The sequence below is a fragment of the Larus michahellis genome, chromosome Z (genome assembly GCF_964199755.1).
Source record: "Larus michahellis chromosome Z, bLarMic1.1, whole genome shotgun sequence".
In the NCBI taxonomy this organism is placed as follows: Eukaryota; Metazoa; Chordata; class Aves; order Charadriiformes; family Laridae; genus Larus; species Larus michahellis.
This window is the reverse complement of record NC_133930.1, coordinates 12,180,178-12,195,862: the sequence shown is the minus strand read 5'-3', so window position 1 is coordinate 12,195,862 and position 15,685 is coordinate 12,180,178. Positions and strand designations below refer to the sequence as shown.

The following is a 15,685-nucleotide window of genomic DNA, read 5'->3' as shown; positions in this document are numbered from 1 at the left end:
CTGGTGGCCGGTCACAAGTGGTGTCCCTCAGGGCTCGGTGTTGGGACCATTTCTGTTTAACATCTTTATTGATGACCTTGATAAGGACACAGAGTGTATCATCAGCAAGTTTGCAGATGACACGAAGCTAAGCAGGAGTGTTGATCTACATGAGGATAAGGAGGCTCTACAGAGAGGCTTGGATAGATTGGATTGATGGGCCAATGCTAATGGAATGAGCTTCAACAAGGCCAAGTGCCGGGTCCTGCACTTGGGCCACAATGACCCCATGCATCGCTACAGGCTTGGGGAAGTGTGGCTGGAGACCTGCCTGGCAGAAAAGGACCTGGGGGTTCTAATTGACAAGTGGCTGAACATGAGCCAGCAGTGTGCCCAGGTGGCCAAGAGGGCCAATGGCATCCTGGCTTGTATTAGAAATAGTGTGACCAGCAGAAGGAGGGAGGTGATTGTCCCCCTGTACTCAGCACTGGTGAGGCCATACCTTGAGTATTGTGTCCAGTTCTGGGCACCTCCATAAGAGAGAGATATCGAGGTGCTGGAGCGAGTGCAGAGGAGGGCAACGAAGCTGGTGAAGGGCCTGGAGAATAAATCTGATGAGGAGCGACTGAAGGAGCTGGGACTGTTTAGTTTGAGGAAGAGGAGGCTGAGGGGAGACCTCATCACTCTCTACAACTACTTGAAAGGCCACTGTAGAGAGGTTGGTGCTGGTCTCTTCTCACAGGTAATTAGTGATAGAACAAGAGGGAATGGGTTCAAGCTGCAGCAGGGTAGGTTTAGGCTGGACATTAGGAAAAAATTCTTCACAGAAAGAGTGGTCAGACACTGGGATAGGCTGCCCAGGGAGGTGGTGGAGTCACCATCCGTGGATGTGTTTAAGACTTGTTTAGATGTGGTGTTAGGGGATATGGTGTAGGGGAGAACTTTGTGGAGTGGGGTTGATGGTTGGACTCGATGATCCCAAGGGTCTTTTCCAACCTAAATGATTCTAGGATTCTATGATTCTATTAAGAGGAGCTTTAGTGAGTACCCAATAGAAAGATTCCCCTAAAGCTCCCTGATACGGGAAAAGGAAGGCTTTTTGTTGATACCTTTGCCCATCTAAGGATAGTGCAGTATAGGTGGCATTTATATCCCTGTAAGCTGAGAGAGACATCCAGAGCTGAGATGTAGGCTGTAGGCTGAGAGAGAGAACGCCCTACCTTCTTACAGAGTGGTTTACAAGACTGTGAAGTCTTGAGCTTTTTTAGGAAAACCTTTATTTAAATGCTTGAAATTTTGCTACTGGGTAAGCCTCACACTTCACTCTCTTGGCTGAGCCAAGCACTACTTTCCAAGCTGTGTGATAATCAGAGAAATGCTGATTATGCCAGTGATCAGATAGAAGCAAGACAGTGGGGTCAGCAGGTAGACAACAGAATTTCTGGCTCTAGCCACCCCTGTGTGCAAATTAGTCTATGGTGCTGTATGCTTGCTGACTGCCAGGGTCCCTTATTTGGGACTTGTGTGTGGGCATTGCTGCCAAGCGTGCCTGCCATTTGAACACTGTTATCGTCTTGTTCCAGTTTGTAACTTTTTTCTGTTAAAGCTGTATGTCTCCTTCAGTCTTACTAGATCACAAGTTGCTGGGTTTTGTCAGCTTATCAGCGTGAACATTACACAGGAGACATTACACAGGACATTTTTTTAGTAAAGGACACTACAGTAGCTGACAGCTGAGGTTTTTTTCTTTTTTTAAGATAATTAACAAGGCCCCCACCTGCATTAATGCTTTTGCCCACAGATCCAAGAATGCAGGAGAGGAACTAGCATCTGGAAGATAAAACTAACTAATTCAAATACAGGCTAGCTATGAGCACTTCACAATGAAGGACATAGCAGATCCTTCTCAAAGACACTGAAGATTAGATACTTTTTAAGTGGTGCTTCCTGTTGCTGGATTTGTCTCCATACAGCAGTGTAAGCTCAACCTCATGTAACAGAGCAGCCAGAGCAATCCCAAATTGCACTGGTGATTTGCAGTCACCTTTAGCCTGGAGCAAGGCACATGACAAGCACAAAGCAGTGCTTTGTCTATTGGGCAGAGTGGGGGAAGACCTCCATCCAGCAGGAAGTTTAGAGGCGGAGTGGCTTAATCCACGTTGGTGTTTTTCCAAGGCACTTGGGCTTACCTTGTGCTGAGCACCAGTACCCCACAGCATCCTCACTTCTTCCGTCAGCCCTGAGGCGCAAGAAATGCATGTGTGCACAGCCTCCTCATCTCAGCGACGCTTTGTAATGTGCTCTGTGCGGGAAGGCAGCTGCTGTTGCTGCACTAGTCAGACTGCTGGGGCAGGTTTGGAGCAGCCCTGCTTGGAGAGCCTTTGGCTGAGAGTATTGTGCCTCCTCAGCCTGCTAATGCCTCCCTGCACCAGTGAGCCTGAGTCTGGAAATCTCTAGCTAGGAGCACATGGGGCAGATGCTGGCCTCCCTGTGTTCTGGGAGCACCACATGAGATAGGATGGGAATCCCTGCACAGAGGCAGCTGCTCACAGTCTGCTGAAGAACTCTTTCCTGCTTACAGGGAAGCTGAAAACTTGCTGATTGACAAACCTTTGGGTTGCTTCCTTGTTCGGATCAGTCAGAGCCGACCCGGCTACACCTTGACATACAGGTAATGTAATCTTTTTCCTTGCAGAGAAGGAAAAAAGAAGGTCCTAAATGAGCTTTGCATGGCTGGAGGAGTTAGCGTCCTCCACAGAGGAGTCCATTGAGGATGATGCTCAGCCTCTCCTGTTGTGGGTCCCTTAAACAGTTTAGAGTAGCAGAAAAGGCACTGTGGGGTCTGTCTTTTGACAAAAGCTGGATCTCTTTGTGGGTGGGGTGCTGCAGCTACAAGGGTGCAGGTCCTGCTTAGGCTGTGCTATATGGCTGAGTGGGCAAACCAGGTTGGAGGAAGCAGTGGCTGGAGCAGAGAAGATAAGTCTAGAGGAGGGCCTGAGGAGAGGCAATCAGAGTGCTGCAAGGGCATGGTCTTTGTACAGCTTCATGCAAGGGGTAGGGCAGAGTTTTCGTGTGGACAACAGCATGGGAGGCGGTACCGTCTGCTGGAGTTTGGATCTAGCTGCTGGGGTGGTGTCACTGACTTTGGGGGAATTGCTGCTGCTACAGTGTGTGACACTCCAGCATGGTGCATCTCCTGCATCTTTGTAATATTTGTTACTGTGTCCCCGATCACATCTGGCCTCTTGAGACAAGTGCAGAAAGCAATGACTGGAGAGACATTGTGGAGAGACATGCCATGACTATTTCTATCTCTCCATCTTCCCAGGGGCGAAGGCCGCTGCAGACACTACATGATTGAGATGCAGCCCAATGCACGCTATGTCATCCTGGGGGAAGACCGAGCTCACGCCTCGCTTACCGAACTGGTTCGGTATCACCAGACTGTGGGCATCCAGCCCTTCATGGAGATACTGACTGTTCCCTGTGGGCAGGTGAATGTCAAGAATCTGCAGCCAGAAAAGGGGATGGGGCATGGACTGTGCCCTGAGCAGATAGAGTCACTGCGGCAGCATCTCTCTTTTGTGTTCCCATTGTGGGTATCCCATTCTGGCCAAGCAGCTTGGCCTCTTCTGCATGCACTGGGAAATGCTCCTAGCCGGGCACTGGGGAGCTCTGGGGTGGGGGAGAGGCCCTGGCAGTGGATTCAGGGGACAGGTCCCTGTCCCCTGAACATCAGCAGTGGTCACAGCTGGGTATTCCTCTTCGTTGTGCTTTTTGGGGTGTGTGGAGGGTCTGCAAGCCACTGCTGAATCCACTTTTCCCTTGCTCAGAAAAGTAATGAGAGTTTGGATTACGAAGAACTGGAGTGCCTCAGGCTGGGTCCACCAGAAGCCGAGGGAGAGGCCCCTCCAGAGGAGCAGCCCTGCCCCTCCAGGCCATCCCCCAGCAGACCTGCTCTGCAGTCAGGAGCAGCTGCAGTTCTCAGACACGTGTGGTTCAGGAGGACCAAGGATTGCCAAAAGGAAGAGAGCCTGGACAAGAGCAGGACAAAGCCAAGCTCAGGCAAGGAGATAGGCAGCCAACGAGCCTTCCCTCGCCTCCACTCTTCCATATGTCTGGCGATGCAGGAAATCCAGCAGGTGAGCTGGGGCATATCCTCTGCCAAGCCTTGCCACCCCTGGCCATTCTGGGATGCGTGGAGCTGCCCTACCCAGGGGCAGGAGAGAGGAGGTTTCCACAAATAGCACTCTGCTTCTTAGCTCCTGGGTCACAGGTTTTATTTGGTGGTCTTGGGATCAAGACTGTGTTCAGTGGAAGTGCTGGGCTGGGGGATATCCTGGGAGAAGCTTGCTGAGGTGCCCAGAGAAAAGTCCACAACAGAAGGGGCTGTGATGTGGCCAGTGTCCCAGTCAGTGCTCCGCTGATGCTGTCTGTCTGCTTCTCACTGCAGTTCTCTTCCACTACCTTGAACACCTCGGTGCAGAACGGCTGTCAAGCTCTCAGCATTGAGGACGTAGAGCCCAAGTGACACGGTAAGAGGAGACGGCACACAGGAGGGCAGACAGCAATTGCAGCTTCCCAGGGAAATGGAGGAGCAAAGCGACTCTTCCTTTCCTGCTCCAGCTGGAGGATCTCTTGGCCACCAACTACCCAGAAACAGAGCAGGAAAAACAGAGGGCAGTGACCAGCATTCCAGGACTGCAAAGATACCAGGAAAAATGGGAAAAATCAGCATAAGTTTGGGTTCCCAGCAGTGTACTTGCAATACAATAACAAGACTGCTGGAGGGAGCTCACAGTTTGTTAGAGACCTAGGGCTGGATGGACGAGTACTATCAGAAGTATATCTGCACACTACAGCAGTCAGCTGCAGTGGCTTAACGTTACAGAGAGAGGCACATATCAGAAGTGGATGCTGGGCAGAGAGTCCTAGGGGGTAACAGATGCAATGAACCGAATGCAAGGCTGAGAACATAAGAAAAGGCAGCTGTCTGTGAAGACTTCAAACAAGGTCTCCGCAGCTGGAAACACAGCTGGTTACTGAGGCTGTAGTATACTGGGTGCATTATAGGAGTATATGGAGTAGACCATCAGAAGGGCCATCTGACACAATTAGCTATGCCCAATGCATTAATTTTCTGAAGCATCTAGTGAATGAGCAGCTCCCCTCTGCAGCAAGTAGGTAAATCCATGTCCCATTCAGTTGCTGAAGGCAGGAGGAAGCAGTAATAGTGCTGTTGTACACGACTGTAAAAATCTGGATTTGTGTCAGCTGGGAGTGGAGAGGGACCAGAGGACCACGCCATTGGCTGCAGACCCGCTGCGGTCTTGCACTGGGACTGACGAGTTCCCTGCGTGGTTCCACTCCCAGGAATTCATGTTGGAGCAAAGCTTGTCAGCCAGGGCCTGTCTTGTCTTCCTCTTGATGGCGGAGAAAATCCTCTCCCTGAAGTGTTTGACTCAGTTGTTTCATTCCTGTTGTGGGTATTGATGTACATGGGGGGTGCGCCTTGTGTCTGAGGTTAAGCAGACGAAAGAAAAACTGTGTGATCTGCATAGATGACTGCAACTGTCATCTATGACAGTTTGCAGAATGGAGCCCTCTTTCTATGTCTTCTGCTGAGTTGTATTTCTTGACTTTCTTGCAGGTCAAAGTGTCTCAGCCCTGTCGTCTTCCAGTGCTGCTGGTCCTTCCCTAACTGGGTGAACATATCCAGACATACAGTGGCATTTTTTCTTTTTTTTTCTTTTTTTTGCTGCACTAGCTGGCCCTGTGCCTTTGGACAGGACTGCTGCAGAAATGAATTTTCATCAGCACTCAGCCGGTCTCAGTGGCTGAGACTGCAGTATCTGGATCAGTCTCATCCTGGCAGAGGGGAGAGGATGGGAACAGTCACACTGCACAGATAGAGCAGTGCCTGACAATCTGTCTGTCAATACTTCAACATGCCTGGAGACCCCCTCACCTCGCACTGTTAATAGTCACAAACTGGAGATCTCTCAAAACCCTGTTCTCTCACAGATACCTGTACTGATTTCCTACCTCTTTCTCTGCAAGTCCTTTATCTCTGTTTTGGTCCTGTGTATACGCTGCTCTGGGTGACAAGGAAAGCTGGGCTTGGGAAGTAAGGAATGAAACTGGTGTGTCCTTTCTCTTGAGTGCAGGAGCACTTGAACAGGAGCTGAGACAAGGGGCAAGAAGATCTTTTTGCAGAGGAAATTTCCTGCCCTTGCATCAGTGTGCTGGCACGCTGCTCACCAGTTCTTAGCCAGAGCTCAAGTCAAGGAATCACTGGCGAAACAGTCTTGTTCATCCTGCTCGGAATCCTTACAAGTCTGGGCTGGACAACATCCTACTTTACATTGAGGGTAGAGGGCTTGCAACATACACGTTCCTTGTTATATATTTTCAATTTTAAAATAAATCTCTTTTATTCTTATAAGGAGAAGCTCAGCGTTTTCTCCGTTTCTGTTACTTGCAGTCAGTCCAGCCACAGAGTGCAAATGGAGGAGAATGGCTAACACCCCTGACGGCAGACACGGGGTCATGTGAAGTGTCTCAGTGGAGAAGCTGAAGGCTCATGGGCCAGTAATCCTGGTGTACAACTGCACCTGTAATAGCGCTCTCCTCCCACATGCCAACTTTATCTCCTGCGTATGCCACAGGCGAGACCTCCCCTTTGCAGCCTGCGCTGGCTCAGTGGGAGCCAGCAGAGCTCCCACTCCTCTCTGACTCAGCAGGAACCAATCTCCCCCTGGCAGATCCCTCTGCGTGGGGGGATAACCACACTGCCCACCCTGCTTCACTTGCCCTGAGAGGCAGAAGTGCAGCTGAGTGCAGGTTGCACAGGCTGGCACTGGATCAAGAGAAGCTGATTATGTGACACAGGATGCTTGTGGCAGTGTCTCGGCGCTGCCTTTAACCGTGGGACTATTTCTCTTCCCTGTATTCTGTGGAGCAGTAGTGCCCAGCTGTGCTGGGTCACAAGGCAGCACTGCTGGGGACCAGACAAGGAAGCGGTGGTTGTTCCAACCTGGCGTCCTGGCTCTCCCCAGCACTGCCTTGAAGCATTAACACACCTTTCCTCTTCCTAGTGCTGGGTTTTGGCAGCTGCTTTGAGGCTGTTCAGGACAGAACCAGTCCAGGCAGTCAAAGGCTGCTGTTTGCAGTCTCTTCCTGGCTAAGCCCAGGGGCGTTTTGCTGGGCAGCCTTGGCCCCTGTGCTAATGTTCTCCTTGGCTTCCTCCACTGCTGGGCAGCTGGAAAGCCTGCCTTCTGGGTAGCACGTAGAACCACCTCATGGCCAAAACATTTCTAAGAACTCACTAATGCACAGAAGTGAGACACATGGGAGAAATGCATTTCAGTAACGGAGCTGCTCTGTAACTCTTTTCCTAGTTCCTGTGCCACAAAGCATGGTGTAAGTCCAGGGCTAAGATCCAGCTGCAAAATGGTTTGCTCCTCTGGCCTGGCAAGGATAATGGTGAACCAAGAAGGGTGGCGAAGAGCTTTCCCCCAGCAGCTGCCTCCAGTACCCCCTGGGTACTGCTGCAGGCACAGCTCACAAGTCACGCTGAGGGAAACAGTATCAGGGGAGCATCAGGTCACTTCTCTGGTGTGTGGTTCAACGTGCATCTCTTGGCAAGCTTCACAAAACCAGAGCAGATTGATCACAGATTTCTTTTGCCCCTGCTTTGATGGGGGGGCAAGCAGAATTGCAGTGTGGGTGGCCAGGAGCCTGGCATGAACCTCGGCAGCATGCCTGGGCTGGGCAGGTCAGGATTCTTCCACATCTGCTACTTCTGCGACATGGCAAGAACTCAAGGGAAGAGAAGGGCGAGAAGCTGCTAGGCTGAGGAGGTCATGCAGCACTGGAGGTATCGGCATGATTTCTGCAAGGCTCTGGTTCGCAGGAGCATTAGCAAACACTCAATGCTCTGCCTATACACAAGGTCTAGCCCAGCTTCTGGAGAGCAGTCTGTCTAGTGCTGGGCTGTCATGGAAAGAAATGTGTGCCAGCAATGGGGAAAAGCTGGGAGAAGGGCTAGGAATACAATAGGCTGCTAAAGTATAAAGTGCAGATTTGAAATCTCTAGCATGGCCTTTGCCTGCTTGCTTCCAGCTCATGGCCAAAGTCAGGCACTGGAGCTTCAGCTCTGTGTGAGAGCACAAGTTATGCTAACGATTTCTTTCATCTTCTCGCTGAAGATGATCTTCTCTGTTGAAGAGGAGCAGCTGCACGAGCAGCCCTATCTCATTTCCTACGGCAGCAACTTCCCCTGTGGCACTCAGAAAGTCATACCTTACAAAAAGCAGAGAGCAAACACTGTAAACCTCAGTGGGAAGGCCGTTCATGTTATATCATGTTATAGTTCAGCTAGCGTGTGATGAGCTGAACGGGATGTACTCACACAAAACGCAAGTAACAGGCTGTATTGGGCTGTGTGAGCAGGGGCAGCACCCAGAATAGGGCCCGGAAGCCCGCAGGTCCCCTGAGCACTGCATTTCATGCCCTGCAGGACTTCAGCTGAGCTCAGAGGGGAAGGCTGGGAAGAGCTGGCACACAGGAAGGTAAAAGAAGAGCATCAAGAAGGATCTGCAATCCACAGCAGCGAGAACTGGAAGTGCTAGAGGGATCTCTGGGCTTGGCCGCTCGGGAGGAATTTTATTTCATAATCTGTGCCTTCCTAGTCACACCCCACACAGTCCATCCCTGCAACTGGTTCTTCAGCGCATCCTTTAGAGAGCTTCCCTAACCTGCCTCCTTGCATTTGCAGGACGGTTTTGTGTCCCTTTCTTATTTCCCTCCATGATTTGCATCTCAATAGTCCTGGCTACAAACAACCTTTTAGCTAATCACCTCTAGGCTACGACCTACACCAGATCAGCATCTGTCCAGACTTAAAGCTCTGGCTTGCCTTTGCCCCTTGAGGTATCTGGCGAGCAACTCCCCATCAGGCTGGCTAAACAGAAATTTTCATTCTTTTTTCCTTCCATTCTCAACATTTCTTGTTCCCTCTTTCCCAGTGCTGCTTTTTCCTCTCCTCTCCTCAGTCTGGCCATCATCTTTGATGTAGATTTGAGGTTTAGGAACGTGCTCCTGTGACCCAAGGATCAGTACGGCTCTTAATCTCTTTTCACAAAGCTGGCAGCCCTCATATTATTTGCTTTCTTCCTCAGCAACGCTATGGCGTATGTTGACATGTTTCCTTCCCCAAATGTGTTTTATAGACCTATTTGGACCCTAGCCTGGACAAGGCTCTCCATGCTGTCCTTAGTCATTCCAGCTTATGTCAAGTGACTGTGGAGTGTTGTAACAGCGTCTTTGAGGTACCGCCTTTCCAATCATCTAGTTAACTTTGTTGTCCGAACCAAATACTTGCATGGTGTGCCACTGCTTTGCAACAACATGTAAGACAGACTGCTCCACCAGGGCTTTGCTTCAAAATTTGCTCCTCCTGGTGCCTCAAAAGAGCATAGAAAATTTGGTGTGACGTGTTGGGGTCAAACCTGCGCACGATCTTGGCTGTGAAGGTGGCCATTGGGGTATACTTAGAGCAGACTGCAATGTAGGCATGAAGCCATGCTTCCTCTGCTACACCTTTCAAGCAATGCTCAGTTTAATCTTATTCTGACCAAAGTATCCTTCTGTCTAGCAGTCTTTGCTGGGTTGCTCTTCCATAAAAGCCTCTGATTGCTTTTGATCAATTCTAGATTACTTTGCCTCCAACACTACCGTAGGCAATTAATTCCTTAGACAAACGATGCATAGTGAAGAAGTACTTAAATTTGTTTTTTAACTTCCTATGTCATTATTTAATCAATGTGCCTTGTTTCTATACTATAAAACATCACAAGTAATAATTTCCAATACATTTCACTCATTGCACATGTTTTTATATACGTATGTTTCACTCCCTTGGCTGTCTTCTCTGTCCTATGCGTTTCATTTTCCTTTTCCCCTTTTCTGCCTCAATTCCACTGTATCTTCTCTGAGAGGGAAGGGAGAAAACACAAGAGCCGACCCCCAGGCCACTTCCCTGAGTGGGGATAATTGGTCTGAACTCTCTCCTTGTGCAGGTAGAGCCTCTCCTTGTAAATTATTTTACAACTACCAACACTGGCTTTAATTTGTCATTTTATCATCCAGCCACTCATTGTGGATGAATGGCTTTCTTGACCTCTGTAATGAGTGCTCATTTTCTCTACACTGCAGACCTCAACCTCACCAGCAAACTCTGTCCCTTCACTCCTCACATCCCTTCCTGGACCATTTCTGAATACAGCAAAAACCACAAGCTCTAGCACATACCCTGGTAGGACAACACTGGTATGTTCCTCTGTATTAAACACTGACCGTTTTCCATTCACTGTCTTCTACCTTGTTATTAACCATGGGATTAAACACGAAGAGGGATTAAGGACATTTGGTGTAGAATCTTGCTGAAAGTGTTTTGGGCGTCCAAGTACACCCATCTATCCAGCCACATCCATAAAACAAGATTCCTCACTCCTTTAAGGAGTGAGACGTTACTTCCTTCTGCTAAAGTGGGGTTGTTTCTTCCCCTTTAATCCCATTTCCCTACATGCACAGGAATTCTGCTCCTAATTCCCAGTGTGGAACTCAGATTCACAAGCCGTAGGTCCCCAGATTTACCTAAAGCTCTTAAAAAAACAAAAGCCCCACCCTGGCATCTCATTTGTCTCCTGCCATTCCTCTCGTTTCAGGCTGAATTAAGCAACAGGCTGCATGCCCCATAGCAGCTGGGAAATCTGTGCTGGGGTTCCTCCAGAGCTCCTTGATAAATGCCATCTATGGCATTTACTGTTCATGTAATAAATTTGTTTTGAAATATACCCTGCTGATGCTTTCACTGGGAACAGGTTGCCTCATTTGTCCCTGCAAAAGGAGGCTGCAGCATGGGAATTTCCCTTCACTCCTTACTAGTGTGGATAATTCATTGTGCTTTTCTGCTATGCCTCTGTCTTCTCTGAATGGTCTTTCACACGTCTGTTATCTGTTCACTCTATGGCAAGCTTCCAGTGTGAAAATGGTCTTTTCTTTTGGTGGTGTTTGGTGATTTTTTTGTTTTAGTTTTTCAGCTTATCACTCTAACGTACTCTGTTATGGTTTTCCATTTAATTTGTTGTGGTTACTCTCCTTCAGAGAATTGCTGGAGTTTTTGAGATATGACAAAGGGTGTGTCGCCTCTTCCAATATGTCTCATTTATCCTTTTTCATGTTAATTTGGTTTTCAGTACTAATTTCCCTAGGAACCTACTAGCAAATCACATCCTATTAGCCACCCTTCTACCTCTCACATCCAACTTCACACGGGACGTTACGTACCACTTAAGATTTCAGCAGTTTCAACTTGAGCGTCTTTAGAGCTGCTTTGGAGGAGGTTGGGACACAAAGCATCCGAAGAAGATGCAGGATTAAAGCCCGGAGCAGAACCATGGGACCTGAGTCCAGCAGCAAAGTTAAGGCCAGTCTTTAGCTCCTTCTGCAGTACATTCACACCTGAATGAGGCTCTGAGCAGCTACTGACCCTGCTCTCACCACATTTTGGGATGCTGCTGACCGCAGGGGCATGTTCGCAGCGGGGTCCCTGGAGGAAGCACAGCGTTTCTGAGGCTCACAGCTCATCTGGGATAGGGCAGGCCAGGCTGGAGAGTTTTCAGCTTGTGTTTTGGTCTGTGCATTGAGCTTGCCATGTCTGGGGTCAGCTCTTAGCATCACCGACCCCGGCAGTTAAGAGCCCAGGGCAACCCCCAGTGCACTGCAGATTTTGTTCCCAAAGCTGTGCTTTGCTTGCAGTCAAGCAAAAACATTTGGCAAATTAGGATGTTGGACAATTAGGAAGAAAAGCCACTTCACAGTGTTAGGAGACCTGGGAGAGCATTTCAAAGGGTTTCTCTTGCTGTTTTGTGCCTTGGAGTTGTCTGCCAGCAACTGAGCCCTGCTGTGGCTGGTGTAGTGGGCATCCACACAGCCGACGAGTTAGTGCCAAAAGCATCATCTCACCCAAATATTGTCTGGTCTGGAATGACAGCATCCACACAGCAAGGGCCTGCTGAGCTGAGGCTGTGCCAGGCTCACCCTGCTGCATGCACTGTGCTGGGAAGAGAGTTGGGGGTACTGCCAGAGCTCTCACAGCCCACAGACAGTGTGGTGGCTCTGCTGGAGGAGCTGAGGCCATGACACCATGCAGATCCCAGTCAGGAGTAGGCACTCATTATTCTGTTTCAAGGCTGTAAGAGATAACCTGTGTATTTGTATGCCTGCAACTTTGCTGTTATCCCTGTTACAACATGAGCCGTTTCCGGCAGAGCTCTTTTCATTGTGCTTCCTAATGCCGAAGCTGTGGGTGAAGAGGGGGGTGTTAGGATAGGTGCTGCTCCGGCTCCAAGCTAACTCTGCACCATGGTGCTTGCACTGGCCAGGAGCACGGGACACCCCATGGCCTCGGCACAGAACTGCATGGGTGTTGCTTTGAGATGGAATTACATAGGTACTTGCTTCGGCTCTTGTGAATAAGCAGCTGAGCTTTTTTCTAGCCTGAAAAACAAACTATAAAAATGTTTACTACATCTTGGCTATGGACAGAGCCACCTCTGCTTCTGTACATCCACAGCATGGTTAATCTACAAACTGTCCTCAAACAAGGGAGAGTTGGAGTTTCGGAGGGGACTTTGTATTTGAGATAGTGCTGCAATACATGACCCTGTGCCATAGCCAACAACATCCAGTAACATTTGCCTTTAGCTTTCAATTGCAGTTCCGTTCTGGTTTCATCCAAAATTTAGGTGCTTCTGTTCTGGTTCTTGGTAACTAAATGCAGGACTTCCAGCTCTAGTTCCACTTCTCCATTACTAAACTTTTCATTCCTCTGTAACCTGTCTCATAGAAAGAAGAAAGGAAGCTTCTCTGGAAGCATCTGATTTCTCTGAAGAAGCCTCACAGGACATGAGGAATGGCATGTTTGTGCCAAGGGCTCCCAGAAGTGGTGACATTTTTTTTCTCAAGACCAGTGCAGTCAGCCCATCTAGTGCATGCACGCTCTCGCTCTGTAGCTCCTGCGACCTGCCGCAAATGCAGGCCATTTCTCCGGTTCTGGGGTGAAGGAAACTTGGCCGCTTTTCAGCCAGATGGCTAACGGCTGGGACAGGGGATGGTGGTGCTAACACTGCATCAAAGGCTTAATGAATTCCAAAATCATGTGCTCCACGTGACGGCACTAATGCTCCCCTTCAGCGGCTCATTTGGGACTTGGTTAAAAACACATTTGTCTGACAAGTTCCCAGAGCTCGTTACTGCTCTTTTGATCCCGTTATCCCCTCGTGGTTCTGCTGCAGTGAGAGGCCAGGGCAGGGTCTCCGCTGGGCTGAGCCCCACTGCCCTCCCCAGGCATTATCTTGGCAGTGGGCAACAGAGCAAGGAGAGCACCGCCGCCGAGGCTGAGGGCTCACAGGGGACACGGCAGTCCTGGCTCCAGGGTGGGCTTTCCTCGTTGTCTTGATGGGGCTTGCCAACTTCATTTTTTCTCAGACAGATTTTTATCCCCCGCAGAGGATACAGTTTGAGAAACAGGCCAGTCTGCAGTTTAATAATAAATAAGTTTCTCTGCAGTGTGTGCAGATGACTTTGCAGTTGTCCAGGTTTTGTGCTTAACACCTGGTGCATTCCGCCTGCACTGGCCAAACTCAGTGTGATGTGTTTTACAGACCGTTTCTACTTCCTCTTCTCCTATATATACATGTATGTGTGCATGTGTAAAATAGTAATGTAGCACTGTGTTCTTTCTAAGTTTCAGTGATTAAAATCTTTGTTCAATTTTATCTTCTCACTGTGCTCATACTGGTTTGTTATACTGCGTGCAAGAGCAATTAGCACTTGAATGAGTCCCGCTCTGCCTCTCCCCAGTCCAAAACAGCCTGGTTTCTCTCCCTTTGTCCTCTTTGTGTAAACTGTATCCCTTTCTGTAGGGACTGCTGCCAAAGGAGGTGGTTGATCTAGTTGGACTTGAGTACGAGAGGACAATCTACCTTTTGCAGAGCGTTTTTCTTTGGCAGTTGGGGACTGTCTTTCTGTTCGAGTTTGTAGCATAAGCTTTGGTTTGGCAGGGTCCTGTCTCTGCTGTCCTGCTAGGAGCTGAAAAGTCTGGAACTTCTTAGAAGGGACCATGTCAGTCCAGATCAAAATCAAATCCATGGCTCTCAAGTGTTGGAGGCATATAATGTCCGTCAGCAACAACAGCTGGATACAGCATCAAAGAGCTCTTCTGCAGGAAGAGCTAGACAAATTAAGTCTCAGCTCTGTGATTGCCTGACTTAATGACACTTAATTTGTTATTGCTAAGTGTTTTGCTAACTCTTTTCCCCTCTAAGAAAATAGGATCTGATGTGTCAGACAAATAAAATGCTGGAAGACTAATTGCGGGAGGAGGGTATTACCAGCATCTGATGGAACTAAAACCGTACTCTGCATTCCTGCTCTAATTACACCTGCTAGAGAAGAGTCTCTGCATAACAAGAAGGTCTATTTAAATTGCCACCAGGAAAGTACTTGTCAATTCACAGTGTGTCCAGCCCATAAGAAACCACAGCATCACCTGGCCAGACCTCTCAAATGGCCCAGAGGAAGGCTTTCATGCAGTCCTCACCACGTCATGCAAGGGCTCAGGAAGACCCAGGGTGCATGTTGGCTTTACTGCTGACTGGTGGCTTACGCCAGATCTTTATTCTGTTTTCTCAAACTGCCCACTTGAGGCTTCGGTGGTGCAGCAGCCTACGCGAAGTGCCCTGGACCACCTCCCCACGCAGGGACAGTCTCCTGCCTTGGTGGCTCCGTGCTGTCCTTGAGCAGCGGTGGGAATTTGTTGCTCCTATCTACACTGTGCAGAGCATCTGCCCTACTTCTGCTCCTCTGGGCAGCCGTGTTCCTACCAGCTGCAGCTGCCTGCTGATACAAACACGCGTACCTCTCTCTCCTGGGAGCGCACAGCTACAATGCCTGCACAGACTTGCAGTCTTGCTGTTGTGGGCTTTTCCACTTGCCTGGCAGGTCACGGCAGATGGACACTGGTGTCATGTGGGTCTGTGGGTTTTCTCATGCTGCCCCTGATTCCCTCCGTCTTGTGTTCCTGCCCGAGGCAGCAGCATCCATTACGCTCGCCACCGTACGTTGCAGCATGCTCTGAGCCCCATCTCACACCATGTCCACAGGAGCTCCTGTTGTCCTCACCCGCATGGAGGTGCAGTCCTTCTAGCAGTGACAAAGCATCCCAGGGGAGCCCGGTGCCTTCTGTTAGCATCTGAAGCTAGGGATGCCTGGTCTGAAGCACGTCGGCAGAAAAACTGGTGCTAAAAAAAGCCATGAGAGGTTATGAAGGGTTTCAGGTAAGAAAGTACTTTGAAAATACTGTGCAGAGAGATGCAGGGGGTCAGGTCCCCAGCTGCTGTATGAGCAGTGCTGGAGCGTTCTTATTGCATTTTTCTGTCAGCATCAGCTTCCTCAGGCATCACATGTGCCAGGAGTCAACATGACTGATCCAGGCACAACTGGGTCAGAGACCTGCAAGGGCCAACTTGTTTGATAACACTGGTGCGGTGAGCTAAGGAGGCCGTAGGAGGATTTGTTGCAGAGTCCTCTGATTCTGCAGGAGGCAGAAATACTGTCTGGTCTCTAACACCTGAGTGGG

At 49.4% G+C, this 15,685-nt stretch overlaps 1 protein-coding gene across 1 annotated transcript in view; it reads left to right on the top strand.

The window, feature by feature from the left end:
• LOC141736362 (myosin-IIIb-like) overlaps positions 1 to 6,428 on the top strand; it is a 29,924-nt gene extending 23,496 nt beyond the window's left edge. The window contains exons 26-30 of the mRNA XM_074570421.1: positions 2,561 to 2,650; positions 3,308 to 3,473; positions 3,813 to 4,121; positions 4,433 to 4,514; positions 5,630 to 6,428. Of these exons, the coding sequence (XP_074426522.1) occupies positions 2,561 to 2,650; positions 3,308 to 3,473; positions 3,813 to 4,121; positions 4,433 to 4,510 (643 nt within the window). The 3' untranslated portion in view covers positions 4,511 to 4,514; positions 5,630 to 6,428. The remainder of the gene's footprint in view (positions 1 to 2,560; positions 2,651 to 3,307; positions 3,474 to 3,812; positions 4,122 to 4,432; positions 4,515 to 5,629) is intronic.
• Positions 6,429 to 15,685: the final 9,257 nt, after the last annotated feature.